Raw genomic sequence first — 22,900 nt, forward strand, 5'->3', positions numbered from 1 at the left:
ATAATTTTATTAAGTGATTGACTAGTGATGCTTTTTTATATATCGCTGGGAACAGCCATTATTTTGAATCAACTTATCCGGATTGACAGCTAATCGAAATAAGCCGTTCTGGAACTGCATTATCCATAATATGGGCTTTTGGATTTGCCCAGCCTGACCTCAGGATATATGATTTGTTAATCTTTCTTTTTGGAACAGGCCCTGATCATAGCCCGATGAAGCCAAAAGGACCACATCAGGGTGTGCAGCTTGATAATTTTGTAATTGTATCATCAAATCTACAATCGCAATCTTGGACACTCAGGTGAAGAGAGGAGTGAAGATGTCAGCTGATCACCACATGGTGATGGCAGGGGAAGATGCTGTGTGAACCTGGTAGACCCACATCAATAGTGAGGACATGCCAGGAACATCTGGCAGAGGCCCCTTTCTGGGAGATCTTCAACTCAAACCTTTGGCATCCCAAGGGAGGCTGGAGACATTGAGTTAGAATGGGAGATATTCCAAGCCTCCATTGCTGATATGACTGTGTGGAGCTGTGGCCATTATATACACAATATTCCTCCAAAACACATCCTAATAACTGACTGTATATGAAACATACTGGACTACATAGAAAATTAGCAGCTGCATGTCACATAAGATTAACTACTTGTTTGGAGGTAAATTATTTTTTTTGTTTTTATACCAGGGAAGAAAAGATATACATCGAATACACATCTGAAAAGCAGAATGAAGTTCATAAAATTTATTCCACGAACACACAAAATTTGGCTGCTCACAACTGGTTCATTTGCACACCTTTCCTCTAGCAGGTGAACTTTACTTACGGCATACTGAGGTCTTGAACAGTTATTAAAAAAAAAAAAACAGCCCACATGGCAGGTAAAGCAGATGTGGTTATGGTAAAATCTCTCAGATTCTGCTTGCATGAAAGGGCAAACTGAAAAGAAACGACGATCGCATTTCCAAGTTAAGTAGAATATCTCACTATGCATAAAGTGATATGATAAAACTGGGAAAATAACACTTCAAAAAATTATTTTCTGAACTTGCTAGAGCTGTTTTGATTAACTTCAGCTTTAGTTTTCAGGGAAACAAGTTATATCAAAAAACAGGAAATGTGTTCAGACTCAGAACGCACTCAGACAAAGCACGAGTTCACAAGATCCCTTTCATGTAACCACTTCCTTAGCTGCGAACAAAACCAATTTTACAACTGCAATCAAGAAGCAGCCATTTGTCGAAGTAAACAGTTCTGCAGTGAGCTCCTGTTGCAACAGAAAAACAGGTCTAAGAACAACAGTTGTCAAAAACTACTTTATTTGAAGTTATCATGGGTTTAATTGACAAGCATAAAAAATGTACTGTAGTAAATATGCACCATTACACTTGACGGTCAACCCAATGACATTTGGAAATACCAAAATGTACTAGCCCACAAATACTACTTTAAGTTACTTTACGTTTAAAAAGGCAGAGAAGTCTAGATCAAAGACCAATAAATTTAATTATATTCATAAATTCTGGAGATGAGGTAACTTAGTAGCAAGTTAAATCCATTAGGCCTGGTCCAAAACACTTGATTTGCAACAGGACGACATTCTCTGCCTGTATAAAATTGAATGAGCGTAAATTTACACACGTAACACAAATAAAAACATCAACATTATGGAATTTCAATAAGACAATTGTAACATGAGGGGTAACTACTGAACTGCTTACAGGGAAAATAATGGTCAATCTAAAAGGCATGTGCACATTTTTGTGAATAATGTGGGATACACCAGTTGGAAGGAATCACACAGACATACATACACACAGACACATGCACATCATTCAGGCTTGCTGTTCAGCCCCACAGCAACTGGCTCCAGCGATGAAGGATCTTCGGGGGGAACACTCTCAGAGCCCGTGTTACTGTCACTGGTCCCTTCCTCGGTGACGCTCTCAGCCCTCTCTGGTCCGTCATCTTTGCTCTCGGTGGTGGAAGTTTCACGCGAGGTTTGCTGGCTCTCAGATACTTCAGCCCCCTGTGGTTCTGCTTTAAAGAGAATCACTTTCAGCTCAGGAAATGGCAGGTTAGCGTGTACCCCATTACCACTCTCACTCTATTTACATAAGTTTGACTGTTCTAGTCTGTTTCTTAAAAATATGGCTGGGAATAGCCTAAAGCAACCTCAGTTTTCTGCAATTAATCATGATTAATCACACCTAAAATTAAAGCTTAAAATCACATTCACACATTCAAAACACAAACTGATCTGCAATTAATGTATATTGCAACATTGATTGTGTTAATTCAACAAATTTCCAAGTTTTTGCATCACTATTTTTTATTTTTATTAAATTTGGCATGTGAATTACACATACCTTCCAGAGCTCAGAAATGTGTATTTAATAAATAAAAATAAAAAAAAACTTTAAAAAATGTTAATTCAGAATCTTTATGAGCTGTCAGTTTTTTTTTACTATGACAGCTAAATGACTTGGATAAATCACTCGGCTATAGCTTGTTGGCAAACTCAGAAAATGTATTTTGAAATGTAACTTGCGCAAGTCTGTTTTCACGGGCAAAGTTCATTTCAGAAACTACTTTTGTCCCACACTGGCCCAAAACAAAGTTAATCCCCCAATGTATATGGGTATAAGCACAATAAAAAAGAAATGAACATAATTAATCCTATTTCTAAATGCAAGCTACTCTTTGGCTCCCTGTGAGCTGCCGATAGCTTGTGTTGGCAACCCCTGAGCTGAGTGGTTTGGTTTTAGCAGGGAAGTCTGTGATTTAGGTAGCAGGAAGCATATTTTCTGTTGGATCTAAAATTGCATCATACTGATTACAGTAGAAGCCCTGTGACAGCACAGGTGTCCAATAAGGCAGATCAATTCCTTGATTAATTAGTTCTTTGCATATACACCCAAAAACAAGCCCATGCAGGGGCAACTTAAAATGAGCCAGACCTGCATCAGCACCAGCAGCTTCATCCTCCTCTTCCTTCTTCTCACTGCCATCATCACTCATTTCTTGGCTCTGCTTGGTTCGCAGAGCACCGGCCTGCTGCTCCTCCTCAGAGGCAGGAACAATGGCTGACCTCTCGGCCTGCTCCGCCGTCTCCTTCTCTCGCTCCTCCGCCCGCTTCCGCGCCGCTTCCTCTGCGGCTGCAATGTCTGCTGCGATCTTCTCCATGTCCACCTCCACCTTCATGCTGCACAGCTGGACACACGGTCACATCAGCAGAAGTGCCACTGGCCAATGACATGCAGTATCGGAGGTGTTAAGGTCCGTACCCGCTTGAGCTCATTGGTGAAAGACTCCGTTGTCTCGAGGAATTTCCTTTTTTTCTCCTGATGGCGGTCCTCAATCTGCAGTAGCTCTGCTTCAAGCTTTCTCTGTAAACAAAGATTTCTATTACTGTACCAACACAATCAGGTCGGCTACTGGACTAGAAAGTCAAGTCAAAATGGCATGCCTTTCAAGCCAGAGCAATCCATAATATTTTAGCTATGGACAATACCCCAAACCATCCCAGAGAATGTCGATATCAATTATAAATACTTTAAATCAAATGTAGAATAATGTATGGCATTTACGCTAACATTGTAAAATAGCATGATCAGTTGTAGAGACACTAATCAAAGTTTAACAATACCTCAAACCATTAACCATTAATGCAGGAAGCATGATTAGATAGATCTTGGAGTTCAAAGTTCCATTTAAAATATTATTCTACCAATACAGACACACAGAGATAGAGGTAAACCTTGATGGAATCAAACAGCATACCAACTTAGGAAAACCTTACATTCAGTTGTATACAAGGTATATTAAAAAATGTATACAAGGTACAGTAAAAAGTTGCGTGACTCGTAACAGACCTGGTGCACCATAAGCGATTGAACTTGGCGCTTCAAGACCTGCATACGGGCAGTGGTGACAACAGAGCGTACATCTGGGACCACGCTGTCACTGAGAATCTCACTGATGAGCCTGTGGTTACGCTGAAAGCGGGCAGCGGCGGTGTGTTTCATGGAGAAGCCATCATCATAGTCTGAAAAAGAGGGAAGCCATTAGCTACCCCTGCTATGTACTGTGATCAGTGACTGGGGGGCAGAGAAAGGTCAAGAGGATGGACTGAACACTGTACAGGCGCGTAAACACAGACATTCGTCAAGCTGGATAAAATGTTTACATTCATAAACAAGGCATGTAATGAACCTCCTTCCATTTGGAAATTTAAACATTATTTCATTCAGATAAAAATACTACTTTTGCTCTGAAATGTGACTGGTAGATCATGGTGGCCATCTTGGTAAGGGGCAATGATAACATCTCACTAATTCCCCAAAATGATCTTTTTTCCTTTCTTGCAGTCTGGCAAAAAAGTATCGAAGCGTTAATTCTGGTTCCACCATATTGTGTAATAGCTTTATACCACAAGCCATTAGAATTCTTAACACTAAACATTCATGAACCTCGCCCTACCAATATCACTATACTCTTTACTTGCACAAGCACCTTAATTATAATCTCTAAACTATTGCTGCTATAACCAAGTGTTACCCAGCTAAGTGGCTGTCACACTATGCTGGTCATTTCATTTTATATTCATGTACAGAAATACCCCATCTCCCATGGCCCTATATTGGCATGTTGCTGCACTGTTCAATGTACTGAACTGTACTTTTGTTATATGTCTATGCATGTTTGCGCCCCGGCCCACGGAGAAACATTGTCTCACCACACTATGTGCGCGTACACATCTGCTGATGACAAAGTACCTCAAACCTTGAGTTACAGGTAGGTGGTTGTTTTTTCTTTGCAGAAGGGGAAAAAAAACCCCACTTAGAATGCTACACATTCCACTGAAGGGAAATGGTTTGGTTTTTTTTTTTTCCACTATCCCAGCCCTGTCAAGTGTTTGTGTCTTGAAGAGGGTACTTCTCAATGTGAACCGTCTGGCCCGAGGTCCACAGGTACCATGTGGTTTTTGCCACTCAACCTTGCTCTTCAGAATTGCAGACTTCACTAAACCATACACCATATAGACAAAAGTACTGGGACACCTAGCCATTAAACCTACAGTAACGTTTATTACATACCGTTGTCTCTGTCCACAGAGAGACTATGCTGTATGTCAAGGGTATTCAACTAAAATGTAAAAAGGTCCAGTTATAGAAAATATTTGAAGCAAAGGTCTGGAAGATTATAATGTATAACTATGTAGTGTGATATATATATTTAAGTAGACCAGCTCGTGCCGATCCTCCTGTGTGCCACGCCCCCCTCGCTGCCTCGTGTGGAATCCCCGTGTCATCAGCTGTTTCTAGCTGTGGATCATTAGTTCTGTGTATTAAAATCCGTGTCTGTGCGCCTTTAGGAGTCCGGTTATTAACGTTGTGTATTGGTTGTATGTACCTGAGCGTGGTTTCCTAATTACATCCTGTGTTCACTCGACTTCACGGTCCGTGCCTCATGACATTTATAACGGAATAATTTATATTTACTGCATTAGCCTGAAAGCGTGACTGTCATGCCAGATGTTTGAGATTTGGCAACCCTGAAAACAATTTTTTTTTCACCTGAGTTGATTTATATAACAACTAACATTACTTTATACAGTTGTTTAAAAAGCGTAAACTTCAACGAACACGAAATCACCAATAAACTACGTCTATTTATCCAACATTATATAATACATACTGTGTTTGAAAACTTTTCAGCTTTATGATTTCAGGACAGATCAGCCACTCTGTTAGGAACATTACAGCTTTTTGGTTGCTGCTACCATTAACACTAATGGCACATTAGCGCAAACAAAGGGCTGCACACGCCGAACTACGTCTTGCTTGGCGGTCAAAGGCGTTTTTTGTTCATTGCTAAACCACTACCGAAAAGACTACAAAAGCTGCGGCGGTTAAAATACAATCGCCCCGTCAGGTTTTAAATCACAACTTTCTGTTTTGGCTATCGGTCCGGGTCCATATGGAACAGCTTCTCGGTCCGGACCCGGACCACCTGTTAGTGACCTCTGCTGTATGTGATATGAAAACAAAGGTGTAATAACTTGATGCACTTTGATACCATTCACTTTGAATACTATTAAATTAAATTCGACTGAAGCAACGCAGGCCTATAAGATTTTAACAGGATATCAATTTAATCACTTTTACAATGCAACTAAATGGTATATATAAATTTATACAAACTAGCATTTTAACTTTAAATCTGTATATTAATGTTTACCATTGAGAAAAAAAGTCACATTTAAACCTCTAAAATACTAAAAACAACCTTATTTACTGCTAGAATCTGTCTTTATAACATGTTACTGGTTGAAGCAATCTAAAAAAAAATTCATTTACCACTCGCTTTTTGTCAAGTAACCCAGAGTTTATTCAGAAACCACTGCGTTACTGATCCTCTGAAACATCTATTCAAAAACAGAAGTCTTTTAAAACCTAAGGACCTCATACAGACAGTATCATTTCTGCCCCTAAACCATAAATTAAACCAATGAGGTACTGTAGCACCCCCAACTGACAAGCAGTGTGAATTTTGACAGCATACTTCATTTTGATTTAGTTTTAGTCTTAGTCCTTTGATGAAAATGAAACTTAGTTTTAGTCATGAATTTCACATTTTTTTTAAATCTAGTTTTAGTCAATGAAAATTACAGGATATTTTGTCGACTAAACCTGCTTCACACAGTCAAATGTAACTAACTAACAGGTTAAGTCATAGTCTACACCTGCAAATGCATGCACAGATTAGTGTACCTCTATCCCAGGGCGGTAGCTCTCCAGGACCAGAGTTGGAGACCCCTGCTCTATCCACTCTAGATTGCTAAAGTAAACGTCTATAAAGCTGTCATTATAGCATGCCATTAGGTTTGAACATAGTCTTTAAAGACAGATTTAGATCTTGTAATGCGGAACTTTGCAATTCTTAAATGGCTTTATATGAACTTTATCATGAAATAAAATATAAATAAAACCAAAATTTTGTCTCAAACAATACACTGCCTGGCCAAAAAAAAAAGTCAGTCATCGCTTGAATTTAAATCAGCAGGTACTTAAAAGCCAGTGACAGTATCTTTATTAAAGCTTAGCAACGTTATGCAACAATATGATGAAGTCAGTTGAATACCTGAATCTACTGAATGGGCAGGTTATCCCATCAATGGATTTATTCTTTCCTAAAGGTATGCGCATATTCTGGGATGATAATGCCAAGATTCATAGGGATCGAATTGTGAAAGAGTGGTTTAGGGAACGCAAGGAATCATTTTCACACGTGAATTGGGCAGCGTTTTGACCTTAAGCCCATTGAAAGCCTTTGAGATGTGCTGAAGAAAACTTTACAGAGTGGTTCAACTCATCTATCTTGAATACAAGACCTTGACGAGAAATTAATACAAATCCGGATGAAAAAAAGTTGAGATGCTGCATAAAGCACATAGAAACAATGCATTAACCAATGTGCACCACAATCAGGTTAGTTAAAAGCGGTCCAGCAAAATATTAAAGTGTGAGACTTTTTTTTGGGCAGGCAGTGTGTATTTACATATTAACATGTCTTCAATCATGTTACAAAAAATAACCTAATTGTCCTCTCTCAAAAGTGTTGTCAAGTATCAGACTATCATGCAACAAGGGACGAAGGACACAGCAGGAGATGGGGCAGTCTTAGTAAATAAAAAAAGTGCATCCATCTATCTTTCAGTCATGAGTCTTTACCTGGATCAATAACAGCCATCAAGCAGGAAAAGGGGGTTAACACCTTTAATGATTTGGGCAACATGCAAAATGTGGAACATGGACTATTTCATTTACAGTCCTGCTCATAATTATTGTGTTCCAGTTTAAATGGCCTCTATCTTCATTCGCTCACATTTAGCCCGGACTACCTTATATCCAACACGTTGTCCAGCTAAGCAAGAAGTCCTGTTTTCTGAAACAGGTCCCAGTTCTAGCCTGGTTAGCCATTGTTAGCAATATCACATTATGTGGTATTCTGTCATAAAAACACCAAAGCAACATGTCCACAGATAGCAGATGGAGAGTACTGTGCATATGACCGATTTAATCAGCCACAAATAAGACGCAAGTGCTAAGAAAGAGTATAAAATTACAGCTTTAACTTCTACTGACAAACAGCACAGCCACCTTGAATTCTGAGGTCAGGGTTGTGTAGATGCCTTACTTCGAGTCATAATTCCTACTTCATGAGGCATTCCAGTTGAAATTTCAAACTAGAAAATCAATTTCCAAGTTGCGAGTTCAAATGGAACGCAGCATCACACAATGCAAGTCTGTTGTCAAACTACTTTAAATGAGAGAAACTTGATGTGTTACGGTAAGGACCTTGTCTGCTTTCCACCCTCTTCATTTAGAAATATTCTGTAAGCAACCAAATATGCCACCAATAGAGGTGTAAATGTTAGTAGTATTAGTTGTTTGGACAGAAAGTTTAGAATGCATTGCTGATAAAATAATAATGCGATCAACTGCATAGTCCAAACAAGCTTACACGGTACTAGGGCTGTCGTGATTATTCGATGTACTTGATCAGGTCCATGCTGAATACACTGACATCTATTTTAAATTGCCACATAATTTTTTTTAATTATTGTAAGAAATTACCTTTTTTGACTTCGAAAATGCTTCATTTCATTTCAGGCAACAGTTTCCCTTTAATCTCACTAAATAATTAAGTACTTAAAATTAAAACAAAAAAATGGTTTACACTGTGCAAAATTTCAATGGCATACCACGGTGGCACTAGCGCTATGCATGAGCACAGGTACTATTCTGGATGATGGATTGTCAGAAGAGGCAAAACCACCTTAAATGTTGTCTGTTCTTGTTTATTAAATTGCCATTAGTACACAGAGCTCTGTAATGTCTGTTGTTCTTATAGCTGCTAAATAATTTAATTAAAGCCATAGTTGTCTGCTACTGTAGAATTCCCATTGAATAAGTGTTTGAGAAAATGTTTAGGCTAAAATCTGGGCTTATTCTACAGATTGTTATAACTATTGGGCATCACTACACACATCATTAATATTTTAGGCATACTACTAATCTGTTTGTCGAATTGTGGGTGTGAGTAAGGCACATATAGTGCCGGAACGCCGGCATCCGTTATCTGAAGCCCTGTGATGACAAGAATTTTGTTCTTGTCAAAATAAAATAAAATTTTCAGGAAGAAAATAATTTAGATTAATCGTCGAATCGGTAAAGGAATGACAGATTAATTAATAGAAAAACGGTTGTTAGCACCAGCCCTAGACAGCAGTGCAAGTGGTGATGTATTATTCCAAACCAAGTGCTAGCCACTACTGCTAAAAACGACACATCTACCACATTAAGCAAAGAACGGTTACCAATCAGACGAGTGTCCTGGTCAGGTAGTTCTGCTGGGGACCCCTGACTTTCTGCATGTATAGAGGTTGGACTATTACACAGAAACACTGGCCAAAATAGTGTTTGAGGTTTCACGGCTTTTTATGTAAGGCCCGGTGGTCAATTTTCACTGACTGCACACTCCATCAGTAACAGCAGAGTGTGAAGCTTGAAACGGCACAATAGCGCAGCTGTATATAAAATACTGCAATTCACACAACATAATGGGAGACATAGAGTACAAAAGAGGACAAGTTGTGGGTGCGCATACCTATGGCGCATCAGTGACCCAGACAGCAAGCCTTTGTGGTCTTTCGAAAGCTACGGTATCCAGGGAAAAGTTGTTATACCACCGCAAAGGATGGACCATATACAACAGGAGTAACTGTGGGCACAAGAGGAAGCTGTCTGAAAGGGATGCCTGGGCACTAACCCAGAGTGTATCCAAAAAACATAAAACCTGTACAGTCACCAGATCTGAACATTGGCCTTTGGAGTCAGGAAATGTTTTCTTTCACTAGAATCACATAGTGACCTGGCCACTGTTCTGCTTAAAAAATGACTCAGGATTGTGCAGGACTTGCATCTGTCATTCCAAAAAAGAACTGCTGCAGTATTGTTGGCAAAAGGAGGCCCTATACCATACTAATAAATTATTGTGGTCTAAAACAAGGTGTTTCACTGCCTAACTCCTGTATAAAGTGTATGTGTTTGAAAATGCACGTTCCACCAGGTGTATTTTAAGGTATAATTAGAAAGCAATTTAACATAGTAATTGTACAGACATAAAATGGATTTCAGAGCACGTATGCGAAGTATAAAAGAATGTGGAGTTTAGATACTCAAGATTTCTTAATACAAACCTGAACAGACAGTCGGCACCACACAGCCCCAGGGCAAGCCAAGGTGAAACCAAAAACAAATACAAATACCAGACAGAGTGTTCATCTGTCAGTGGTTTTCATAGAGGTTTTCTGAACCATGTCACAAATATAATTTAAAATGTAATGCTTTCTTTGTTAAAAATTTTAATTTTAATAGATGGAAGATCCACAAGGTAAAAAACTACCACATACAAAAAGCACACACTATTTTCAAAAATATAAGCAGCATGTTTAAAAATACACATGAAAGTTCAGCCATACCTGCAACGGCTTGACCACACTACACGCTGTGTACAGGGTGGGACTTTTGCTGGGTGTGCAGGCATTTAAGCATTAATTACATGCAAGAGAAATATAACATCTCTTTAGAGCTATACTGATTAACATGACATCAGCAGATGCTCAAAAAAAAATCATGACGCTGGCATCAGTCTAATGCATTAATATGGGACAGAATTGCCAGCTGATATTTAGATCTTGATCAATATTCAAAGGCAGCAGCACCACAGCTAAAGATATAGCAGTTGTCTTACGGATTATCTGATGAACTCAGTAATGTAAGCTATTTTTTTCAACTGATGCGCATATCCAAGGTCAAGTCCTTTTTATTGTTTAATGATTTTGATAGGATTATACACGCTTTTATCTCGTCCCAATCTGACTACTGTAATGCCCCTTAGGTTGGTGGTATGCAGGCCTCCCTCTCACGCTTACAGCTGGCCCAGAATGTCACAGCTTGTCTTAATAGGAACACACAAGCGACAGACTAATTTGATGAACACATTAAAACGTACAAAGCTAAAATTAAACGTACAAAACTAAAATCTAAAACGAATGAATTTAGGCTAATCTGTTTTGTTATTTTTTACAATTTCCTTAGCTAGCTAGCCCACTGCTTTCCTATATTCGTTCATGGTTTAATCACTTCACAGACGCAGAATAGGCAGATGCGGGAGATGAGCGATCAGCACAGAGTTAAAACAGCTGCTTCTGTGCCTGCCTTCGCAATGGTTCGCCCTTTCTCACTTATGTGGGACATTTGTGACTGGCGACTAATTTTTCGATGACAGGCAGAAAATGAATTTAGGTAGAGTGGTCACTATTTTGGGAACCATCTGGAGCCCTGGAAAGATTAATGCTGTCGTGTTAATGCATTCTCTTTAAGTTATATAGCATTATTTCTTTGATCATATTAAATTTAATTGTATTCATTTTGATACCCCGAAGTAACAACAGTAAAAGCACCTAATATTTTCTTTAGACATCATGCTAGCCTAATAGCGTACTTCACACTGTTGCCCTACACTGCGTGGCAATTTACAACCCAAGCTGGCAGACACAGCATTTTGGCATCCTGTACTTTTTTATCCTCATGATAAGACTCCTAGGAAATTCCATTAGGGTTCCTTACTCTAGAGAAGTGCTTCTGAACATCAGGAGCATAAATGAATATTGCTTCCGAATATTATGATAAGCTCAGTGAAAATTATAACACGTGTTTAGAACCACATTTGCTGCAAAAGAGGCAATACAAAAGGAAGAGGGGCAGATACAATAGTGTACTTTAACGATTGAGGAACCAAGGACTCAAGCCACAGCTTCAGACGTCTGATCTCTAACAAAATGACTGAACTATGTAATCCGCACACAGACTAAAAAGGATTTTATGCAAGTCTCCACTTTCCGCTTACCTGAAAGCAATCAAACCGCATATCAGCAAATGAATATTGCCTACCAGTCATGCACACCCCTGCCTATATGCATGTGTGGGGAAAAAAAGAACCCCTACTTTAAAGTATTTGCAGAGTAACCTTATTGTATGCCCTGCTAAACCTGTAAAACGGCAGTGTTTTTACATTATCAGATAAGTTGAATCACTGATACTTTATGCGCAAAACCTGCAATAACCTAGTACTTTCTATTATATATATATATTATAGAAGCAACTGAAGCTGAAGAGCTGACTTCCTTATATGCTTACCATCGGGGTCCTCAGCAGGCTGGATACTCATATAGGGCTCCCCTTTGTCAAGGCGAGATTGGCGCTGCCGGCTCTCCTCCTCCAGAGCAGCCTCGGCACGACTCTTAGCGTTGACATAGGCCAGATAGGCCGGGGAGTTGTGGTAGGCTTTCATGTTCTCATTGTACTCTATCTGAAAAGGTGAGTGACAATGCAATCAGAAACAATACCAAAGCACATAAATACATGGAACACACGGCGACAGACAAATCATGCAAGCTGGACAAAATTCTTGAGGACACCATACAGAATGTGATGCGTCTTAACATCTGCAGTGCTTTCCATAGCAGGTTTTAGGCTCAAGCTACACTCAGTTTCCAAAGAAACAGTCCGGCACACCAGTACTCCCCCGCCCACCCAACAGCGTCACTGGAGATTAAAATCCTGCTATGGAAATGCCCTTAATGTTGATGTACCCCCAGCATCATAAACCAAATAAAAGCCATGGTGCAGGGTAAAAAAGCATGACTGAACTCCGTACTGAAGTCCATCGTGTTCTCACTAACTCTCTTTTTTTAAACAGTGTCATTAACAGAGACACAAAGGGAAACTTCCTCAAACTTTGGGAGAACGGTGTGTTTTTTTGTGACCTCTTAAGAAAATGATTTAATCCACAATTTGAAAGAACTTGACTATTCTACTGAACAGCGATGTTGACTGGAGGGACAGGCGACTGCACGAGACACAGCCCTGGTCATTTCTGTGGGGTACCCACCCCCAAGTCAAACCAACCCGCCAACAGCCTGTAAAACCAACCTTCTCTGCTTCGTATTCATTCAAGTATTCCTGTTTCTCCTCATCAGTGAGGTCTCTCCACATGCCACCGATAATCTTCCCAATTTCCCATAGCTTCAGATCTGGATTGGAGGCTTTTACTTGGTCCCAAACCTGGTGATGAGAACCAGACATGGACGTGGGGTGGGGTGGGGGGGTCGATAATGCCGAGCAGGGAGGTCACAAACCAGAGGAGGTCAAATGGCTTCATCTAGTTCTTTGAATCCCCAGTAGAGGAATCAGGAAAAAAAACTTCAGGGTAACAAAAGTACTTAAAGCTACACACCTACCTTCATGGATATTTAATTCATGTACAATCTGATCAATCGACTGGTTTACAGATGCCGATTACTGATACAGGCCATCTTGCATGATCAGTATCGGTGTTTATGGGAGCAATCATGTTCAAATTTCAGTGTATTTTTATCCCTGAAAATTTTGCCTCATGATCACATTGCAATTACGGATGAATCTAACCTAGCAGGCCTGGGGACTTTTCAAAGCTCCTACAACAAAGCAACATGGCTGAAACCAATTACATGTTAAGTTGTATGAATGCCATGTTTTGCAAATAAGCTGCAAGAAAGCAGAAAATACGAAAAATGCAGTACACCATCAGGGTCTTTTATCAGCAATCCACAGCCCAGATCTGGTCCACGTTACACCTTCACTTCGGCCCACGAACATTCCGTAAATTTAAAGACTACATACAAGTAATTCAACAGTTTTTATAAGAGGCTTATGAATCCCACTCAAATACTTTTTGCAAATCCCCCATGCTTCTCTAACACAGTGTCACCAGAATCATGGAGGAACTTCAGTATTTCAGTTTATTTCAAATTTGCTCGATTAATCTGTTCTAAACAAATCAATAGTCAATTCTGTCTGAAACAGGTTACATGTGAAACTTGGGGGTAAATACAAAATGCCAATGAATAATTTACCTAAAAGTTAACATCCTTGTTTTGAGTCTTTTAAAATCAAAATCACAAAAAGCTAAGCCTCTTAGAAAACTGGATCAGAGCAAAACACTCATGATCCATTCGGATTTAGTATTGTGTGATGTATCACTGTATGGAACAGTACATTTACAACCAGACCCAACCAGAACACTGTGCCCACTTCCCATGAGGCAAGCAGGTGCTGGTGGCTCTGTGGTTTGTACCAGTAATTTCAGGAGACTGTTTACAATTGGCATTTCAAGTTGTCCTCCAAGAAAGATGAACAAATCTCATGTGAAACACTTACTTTTCTGCTGTATCGCATATACGGCATCAGCGGCTTGTCTGGGGGCTTTGGTGGCTTTGGAATCGCAATTCCTGATGAGTTCTACCAAAAAAAAAACCCCAAAAAGTACTAGTTAGGTGAACGTATCTAGTACAACAACAGAACAGAATGTCAGATGATAAATTAGTATATTATGGGGGGAAAAATGTGGATGAGATGATAAAGGGCACTGAAAATAGCTGCCTGTAAAGATTTCCTTGGCGAAAAAAATGGATTCCTTTGGAAAAATTTAAAAGCACTACCATAGCCCAACTGGCATCAAAGCTTACTTTAATATCCTGTGTGTTGCAAGAGGGAAAAAAATATGCATATCCTCAATACACTCATGGCACACAGGTTTAATAAACCAGTTCCAACCACTATCTACATGCAGGGGTGGAACTGCATGATGCAGCCAAAATCAGTCCAAGCAACAAGCTTAAGATGCCACAAACACACAGGGCATGGGGTTGCTTGGGCTATCTGTGGTACTGGAGCCCAGAGGCAGAAGTCACACAGGTACAGACAGACACTGGACAGATTATGCACCAGGATAAGGGCAATGGAGGGGTCTGGAAACTGTTTCCGCATGGTGTTGGCGTTAACAGTACAAGAGACTTCTGCAATAACCACTAAATTCAAAACTTCCATAAAAACAATTTCTAAAATATATGGAAAAACTGCTAAAAAAAAAAAAACAGCCAATTCATTTAAAACTGATTACTGAAAACGAGTCATTTTGCAAGTTTTCTCATGTAGCTTAGGTTTTACTGGCTTGGGGGCATAAAGGTCTGTGGGTTATAGCTCGCTTGGCCTAGTTTGGGGATTCTTCCTCATTTTATTTTTCCCTCCATTGGTCCTACCGTTACCCGGCTGTTGCTGCCTGGGTTCCCTCCCAGCCTGTAGTTGTTGTAGGCCAGATGGCTGTATGGGTTGTATCCCACAAACCCTGGGGTGTTGGGCATTTGCTGATGGAAACAAATGAGACAAAAATACGAATGAGAAATGAAACAGAGAAGGTAAACAAATCAAACAAAAACTAATGAAAAAGCAACAAACCAAAAAAAAAAAGAATAAAATGTTTGCATACAGTCATGCAAAAGCAACAAGCAAATATTGAAAGCAGCAATGATACAGTTTAAATTCACAATCCTTGCACGGAAATATCCTAAGATTGTGTATTATTTATGTCTTCGTATAATGGAAGGGGTAGTTATAACAACTCCATTTTAGAGAGTGAGCAGATGCTACTAAAACTATTCATCTTGACTGCAATGTCTGATACTTACTGTTGTGGGGGCAGGGGCAGGGGGAGGTGCGTATGATGGCCTTTCTGCAAGGAAAATTGTTTAGATATTAATGACATATCAAGAAGGCCTTAAGTAAGCTTAACTACAGGAGAAGGGGCTAACACTGCATGAGAAAAGAGATTTAGCTTTCCAAATGTGGATCCCAGTATGTTCAGTACAATCAGTGGCAATCCATAATATTAAAATGTAATCTACAGAGCTGTAAATCTACGGAAATTCCTTCAAACGCACATTATTCCTGGTATGCAGAAGTGCACAGGTACTATGAGAATGCAATTACTTTTCATGGGAATTACAAATGTTACCATCTTAAAACTGCTTAAGTTATTGACTGTTTAAAACACCGAAGACAGGTCAAAAATGTTCTTGTGTTCAGAAGACTGAAGTTTTTTCTGTATCAATTTCACACACAAAAATGCAAATCGAGCAATTCCAGCTATTTCAAAAGATAATTATGCTGTAATGAGCTAAATCAAATATGCAGAAATAATTATTTCTGTATTAAGATGAAATACAATATTTTTGTCCTAACTTCAGTGAAAAAAAAAAACAGCTCATTCTTAAATTAGCAATCGAGATCTCCAGAGTATTTCAAGCTAAATCACATGTTCATGAAACTGAAGCCCTTCTGTTTACAGCAATAAGATAAATAAAAAACAGCAAATGGGCTCTGCGTGGGTCAGCCAATTAGGCCCCTGTCCCTGCAATTAGACGTTTGCTGGTTTGAATCCCATGCAAGGCAGAACAGACATATCACCACTAAAGCATTCCAATGTAGAAGTATGAAAACTAATTACTCATGTAAAGTACAGTATTAACGTTCATATTGACATTTTTCATATTCCCATGTAGTCAAGTCACAGAAGAATATTTTTAATATAACACACTGATGATCAACATTAATTTTTAAAATACAGAGTGACAGACCTTGTTTTTTTATGAGCAAGATACAATACCAGGTAGACACTAAGAAAGATGGTGGGAGACGCAAACACACACACACACGTACGTACATACATACACACACACACACACACAAAAGGGAGACACACCCATATGTACAGTAAAAATGGTGGGTTTTTTTGATACATTTAAAAATAGCATGTGCTGAAATGATTTCTTACTTGACATCTTGACTGATGGATGGAAGATATCAGACTATTCCGGTCATTGGTTCTGTAATGAACAAACCCTTTTAGAAGGAAAAAAGACATGTTGAAATGCTTCCTGTACTATGTACAGGTTCTTTCCCACTGCAGGGACCTGGAACTTGTGTTGGGTTTCCACTGCAGGAACTCAACCTGACTACAGTTTCTTGGAGACAGATCCTGAACCTGGTTTTAGTCCCTATTCTGGAGTAGGTACTTTTCAGTTCAATAATGAATTACAAACATGTTGTGGGTCGTATAGCTAAAATATAAATATAATGTGATTTGTGATCCCCAATAACTAACAAAAAAAACCTGTTCATCTTCCATTGGTTTGGGGTGGCGGTGTTGTTTCGTATGATATTGCGGCTCAAGTTTACTCTACAAACTATCACCCATGATTATTTAGTATAAAGGTGACGTGTTATGTTTTAACTGCTAGGTTATGCCTCACCTGCATCTACATAAAAATTGCAGAAAAGGCAAAACGCAAGTCACTTAGATCCAAGTGGCTAATAATGGTGTTGCTCTTTTCAACGTTTGCTTTCAGATGGTTTTCATCATTAAATACTGAACTTTGCATATCTGTGCAGATTTTTTGTATAAAGGAATCATAGAATTTAACACGACAGAACTGCAGCTAGTTTTTTTTATGCAGAAGTTTCTAAACCAATTTGGCATCCCTGACCTCCACTGACCCCTCAGTGATAGGCAGAAATACATTAATGGCTAACTAATTGTAATTTCAAGATTCTTTTAATTCAAGACATATAAACAGTAGAAAAACATCAGGTCAGGTAGACAGCCCGGAACCTGCAAGAAATACGTTAAGCTACTAAGTGCACTTGCCCACAATTAAGATCTATCCACTCAAAATGGTTACCCGCAGTTTACAACACTGACGGTGCTTTATCTGCAAGGATCTTTTACTCTCCACCTAGACCACAAAATCATTTTAAATACAGGACTAATCCAGCACACACATATCTGAAAAGGGCGATTCCGGCGGCTCTTTTGTCCACATTATCAAGGGGCTTCCTCGCCGCTAAAGGTCCAAGCAACCAGGCCGTATGGGTTGTACGGACACGGTGTGATGTAGGCTGGGTGAGCTGAACACGGTAACAGGGAGGGGGCGCGTATGGCTCCGAGGAAGAGGATGAAGGACGAGGGGAAGGCCCGGTGTAGCAGACCAGCCATGGCTCTTTGTCTGCTTATATGAAGCTCGCCTCGGAAAATTAATCAAAAACACACGGACGTTTTTTAAGTGCAGAAATGTCTAAAATGAACACTGTATATATACACCGTTTAACCTGCGTCAAGTGTTATATTTAACAACATTTAAAACAAAAAGTTGAAAAAACGAAATATGAGCCGGCAAGTCAAACAATGAAACCAACCTAAATTTGAAAACGTGAAATGATCAGCATGTCTACGGGCGAAAAAGAAATAAAAGTACACTAAAAATACGAATTAGTTTAACGCGTAGGTTAAACAATGAATTCCTAATTTGGTGTCTCGTTTACATAATGTTTACTTCCTAACGCGGCTAGCTAGCTAACTAGCGGGCCTACTCCATAATATTAGGGAACATGCTTCGAGCAGCCGCACACAAGGATTCGATGCTAACCACAAATATCCCAGTAATTGGATAAATATGCGAAAACACATAAGTAAACGGCTAAGATGACCCGAGAAACTAGTCGACAGTCCGTAAAACCACGGAAAAAAGGAAAGCAGCGAGCTTATTATCGCAGGAAACCCCGTATTAGTAATTGGTTTAGCTCAAAAAGAATCTCCGCAAACGGATACAAAATGCTGAAAATAAAAATGGACATACAAATATACTGGGAAATACACGATCAATAGTAATTATTAGTAGTAGTAAGCGAAAGAGTGGAGGGATACTCACCGAGTCCCGCTCCGCAGTGAACACGGACTGTGGAAACAGAATTTCACTCACGCCCCAAATGACATTCAGTCACTCCGACGTCATCCGTTGCATCCGTGCGCGGGGTGTTTGCGGGGAACGTGCGGAGAAGGAAACTGGTGGAGATATTGTTTTCTCCGTAATTCGGGGAAAACATATGATTTTAGCACTGGTCCGTATAATGGTATAATGGAAAAACTGTCTTTCTCTTTCAAAGTGCAGAGGGATACCTTTTACAAATTATGAACTAAGTGGACGGAATTTGTTAAACCTGTTAGGTCTGATTTTCTATAAATCCTGCTGCTCCATATGTTGGTGCACTGATTTGAACTCTCATCTCAATGATGTGATTGTAACCCGGCAACCCTGCCACCTCCACCCAAGTTTCAGTGTGTTTTTTTTTTCTTCTATCTTTTTAGTAGGAAGGTTAAAATGTTGAAAGCAAAGGCAATGTCAACAGCTATGTTACTGTAATATAATATGTGCTTTCTCAATAAAAGTTAATATAAAAATAAATAAATAACTTACAGGAGCTGGACAATGAAACTGATACATCTGGTTTTAGAACACAATAATTTATTAGTATGGGGTAGTGCCTACTTCTGTGGCCAATACAGCACGGATTTGTCTTGGGAATGACAGATACAAGTCCTGCATAGTGGCCAGAAGGATTTTGAGCCATTCCTCTTCCAGAACAGTGGCCAGGTCACTACGTGATTCTAGTGGAGGAAAATGTTTCCTGACTCGCTCCTCCAAAACAGCCCAAAGTGGCTCAATAATATTCACAACTGATGACTGTGCAGGTCATGGTAGATGTTCAACTTAATTTTCTTGTTCATCAAACCATGCTGTCGCCAGTCTTGCTGTGTGTTTTGGTGCATTGTCATCCTGATACACAGCACCACCTTCAGGGTACAATGTTTGAACTATTGGGTGAACATGGTTTTCCGGAATGGTTTAGTAGTCCTTGGCAGTGATGTGCCCATATACTGTAGAATAAGTATTGGGCCTACTCCATATAAGTATAAGCAAAGTGACCACTGGGTGGCACTAAAATATCATTCACAATAAACGGTGGTTTGTGTATCACTCACAGTTTTCATTGAGTGAGCATAGAAAGAATTTTGTAAGTATTATTAAACCAAGACTTAGATCTAAACGTTCCACTGCGGTCTCCTGTGCAGACACCAATTCCATTAATAAGACTGAATGAGTCACAACATAAATCCATCATAAAATGTGCACTATTGAACATTAGCTCTTTAGGAAGTAAATCACTTCTCGTTAATGATATGGTGCTGGACACTGGTGCAGGCCTGTGTTTTTAACTGAAACCTGACTCAGACCCATAGACATTGTACCTCTTGTTCAAGCCTCACCTGATGGGTTTCGTTTTGTACAGACACCACGTGGTTCTGGGTGGGGGGTGGGGGGTGGGGGGGGGGGGGCTGGCAACTATTTTTAACACAATTTTAAAAACTGATCCCAAGATTATCAGGGATTTTATAACATTTGAAGCAATGCTAATCCACATGGTGTCCGACGCGCCCATCTATTTTCTTATAGTTTACAGACAACCGGGATCATACACTTCATTTCTGACAGAATTCAGGGAACTTCTCTCTGACTTAATAATTATATGTATTAATTAATGATTAACTTAGACAATATTATAACACTTGGAGACTTCAATATACATCTGGACTGATGCCTTCAGCAAAAGTCTCCTGTCCCTCCTGGACTCAATCACACACTAGACTTGATTATTACTCATAGTTTCTGCTCATCATGTATCTGTCTGTCCATTGAATAAGTCCTTCTCCAACCATTTTATAATCGCCTTCATGATTAAGCCACTCTCTTTGACTATGGCTGAGAAGATTATTAGGACATGTCACCTAAATGATAGAAATTCCCTACGATTTATTAACGTGGTAAGTAATGTGAACTTCTTGTCTAGGACATTTGTAAATGAAGTCACCCATGACTTCACTACAGTGGTTAGTCAGATTTTAGATGAAACAGCTCCTTTGAAATATAAAGTGGTAAAAACCACCTGATACTCCCCATGGGTTAATGATCACACGCTCTTGCAAACAGGAGTGCCGCAGATTGAAGCACAAATGGAAATCCACAGGCTTAGAAGTGTTCAAGTTGGCTGGTCTGACAGCCTGCAACAATACAAACTAGCCCTTCGTGGGGCACATTCAGCCTATTATTCTAACCTTATTGATTGTAATAAAAATACATAAAAACACTCGCTACCTTGTTAAAACAATAGCTAATCCAACAAATAAGGCTGAACCTCTGCTATCAAGTAATTTCAGTAGCCGACATTTTATAAACTTCTTTAATGATAAAATTAGAAACATTTGACTTCAAACATGTTCCAATGGCTCACAACTAACTTCAATGCAAATGGTTCGTGAATACACTCTTAATGATTTTGAATTAATTCATGAACAAGAAAAAGCTATTATAAATTAAGATCAAACCTACCAAAAAAGTTAAAAATAAATAAATTAATTAAGAAGATCAAACCAACCACTTGTCCACTGGATCCAATCCCCACTAAACTTCTTAAAAATTCCCTGGGAGTTCTGGCAAGACCTATAACTGCCATAATGGATGTGTCCGTGTTATTGGACCATGTCCCTGACCAACTTAAAGTATCAGTAATCAGGCCATTATTAAAGAAATGGCAGTGTGTGGCTCAGTGGGCTAAGCCTGTCTACCCGTAATCAGAAGGTTGTTGGTTCAAACCCTGCCTCAGAACATCTGCAGGTCCTTGAGCAAGGCCCAAATATACATTTTGGTTATACCTAACGACACCACATCTATTGTCACCTTAGTTAATTGCTTTAACGAAGTTAAAACCTGGATGGCAGAAAACTGCTTATCACTAAATGCTCAGAAAACTGAGGTTTTGTTGTTTGAAGGCAGGTCTGCAGATGGGAATTTTATAATCTCCGCCCTCCACTTTCCCTCAGCAGCTGAGCCCATAACCTAGGTGTCATCATAAATACAAGCCTCTCATTCGGATCCCATGTAAATGCAATATCGAAGGCATGCTTCCTACAGCTACGCCAAATTGTGACGATTTCTTACTATTCCAGACACAGAGAAATTGATACATGCCTTTGTATACAGTTGGTTATACTACTGCAATGCTCTATTATCTGGAAGCACGCACTGCACACTAAATACTTTGCAGCATATTCAAATCAGCAGCTTGAATTGTCATCAAGAGCAGGAAGTTTGAACACATAACCCCTGTTCTTAGTTCCCTGCGTTGGCTTCAGTTTTCGAACTCATTAGATCTCAAATTTCTTAAAAGTCGAACCAACCAGCTTGAAAAAAAGATGACCTAGAACAGAGGTCACTAACAGGCGGACCGCGGTTGGAGTCCAGACCCAGAAGTTGTCCTATATGGACCCAGACCGATAGCCAAAACATTATTATTTAAAACCTGACGCTTCTATTTTAACCGGCGCAGCTTTTGTGGTCTTTTCGATAGTGGTTTAGCAGTAGAACCGCCGTTTCCCACGCCAATGAACGTCAAAGACCTGTAACCGCCAAGCTAGACGTAGTTCGTCTCATGCAGCCCTTTGTCTGCGCTAATGTGCCATTACTGTTAATAGCAGCAGCAAAGCTAAAACCCGCAACCAAAAAGCTGTAATGTTCCTAACAGAGTGACTGGTCTGTCCTGAAATCATACAGCTGAAAAGTTTTTAAATACAGTATGTATTGTATGGTAGTTCGGGCTAATTGTAAGTGAACGAAGATAAAGACCATTTAAACTGAGGTACCTTAAATTCGACAAGTTGTCCAGCTAAGCAAAAAATCTTGCTTTTTGATATGGGTCCATGGTATTGCACTTCTGTGGCAGATGGAATGCATCCGACTCGTGTTCAAGATGTTCAATAAACATGTTAAGTACATACGTATATATTCCCTTTTTTTCTTGAGTCTGTTTGCTCATGCAAAATGAAATGCGATTAATATAGATTAAAAATGAATGATATTTAATCGTAATTAATTGAAATGAATCCACAGCAACCCTGTGATTAATCTGATAAAAAAAATTTAATCGTTTGACAGCACTAATACATTGGATAATGGATATATACTGTATATATATATATATATCCATTATATATATA

The 22,900-nt window shown here is 39.4% G+C and overlaps 1 protein-coding gene across 4 annotated transcripts; it reads right to left on the bottom strand.

The window, feature by feature from the left end:
- Positions 1-1,306: 1,306 nt before the first annotated feature.
- Positions 1,307-18,840, bottom strand: smarce1 (SWI/SNF related BAF chromatin remodeling complex subunit E1). 4 transcript variants are annotated; one of them, XM_023825052.2, is made up of 11 exons: positions 18,720-18,840; positions 16,787-16,854; positions 15,642-15,685; positions 15,222-15,320; positions 14,335-14,415; positions 13,069-13,200; positions 12,274-12,445; positions 3,880-4,052; positions 3,292-3,393; positions 2,965-3,217; positions 1,307-2,044 (listed from the first exon to the last, which is right to left on the bottom strand). In XM_023825052.2, the coding sequence occupies exons 2-11, from the start codon at positions 16,791-16,793 to the stop codon at positions 1,836-1,838; spliced, it is 1,272 nt and encodes a 423-aa protein (XP_023680820.1). In that variant the 5' UTR covers positions 16,794-16,854; positions 18,720-18,840; the 3' UTR covers positions 1,307-1,835. The 4 variants fall into 4 exon arrangements, with proteins under 4 accessions (XP_023680820.1, XP_023680817.1, XP_023680819.1 ...); XM_023825049.2 differs by having other exon boundaries at positions 15,216-15,320; XM_023825051.2 differs by having other exon boundaries at positions 1,307-2,041; positions 15,216-15,320; positions 18,720-18,839.
- Between the last annotated feature and the right edge of the window lie 4,060 nt (positions 18,841-22,900).

The sequence above is a fragment of the Paramormyrops kingsleyae genome, chromosome 20 (genome assembly GCF_048594095.1).
Source record: "Paramormyrops kingsleyae isolate MSU_618 chromosome 20, PKINGS_0.4, whole genome shotgun sequence".
NCBI lineage: Eukaryota > Metazoa > Chordata > Actinopteri > Osteoglossiformes > Mormyridae > Paramormyrops > Paramormyrops kingsleyae.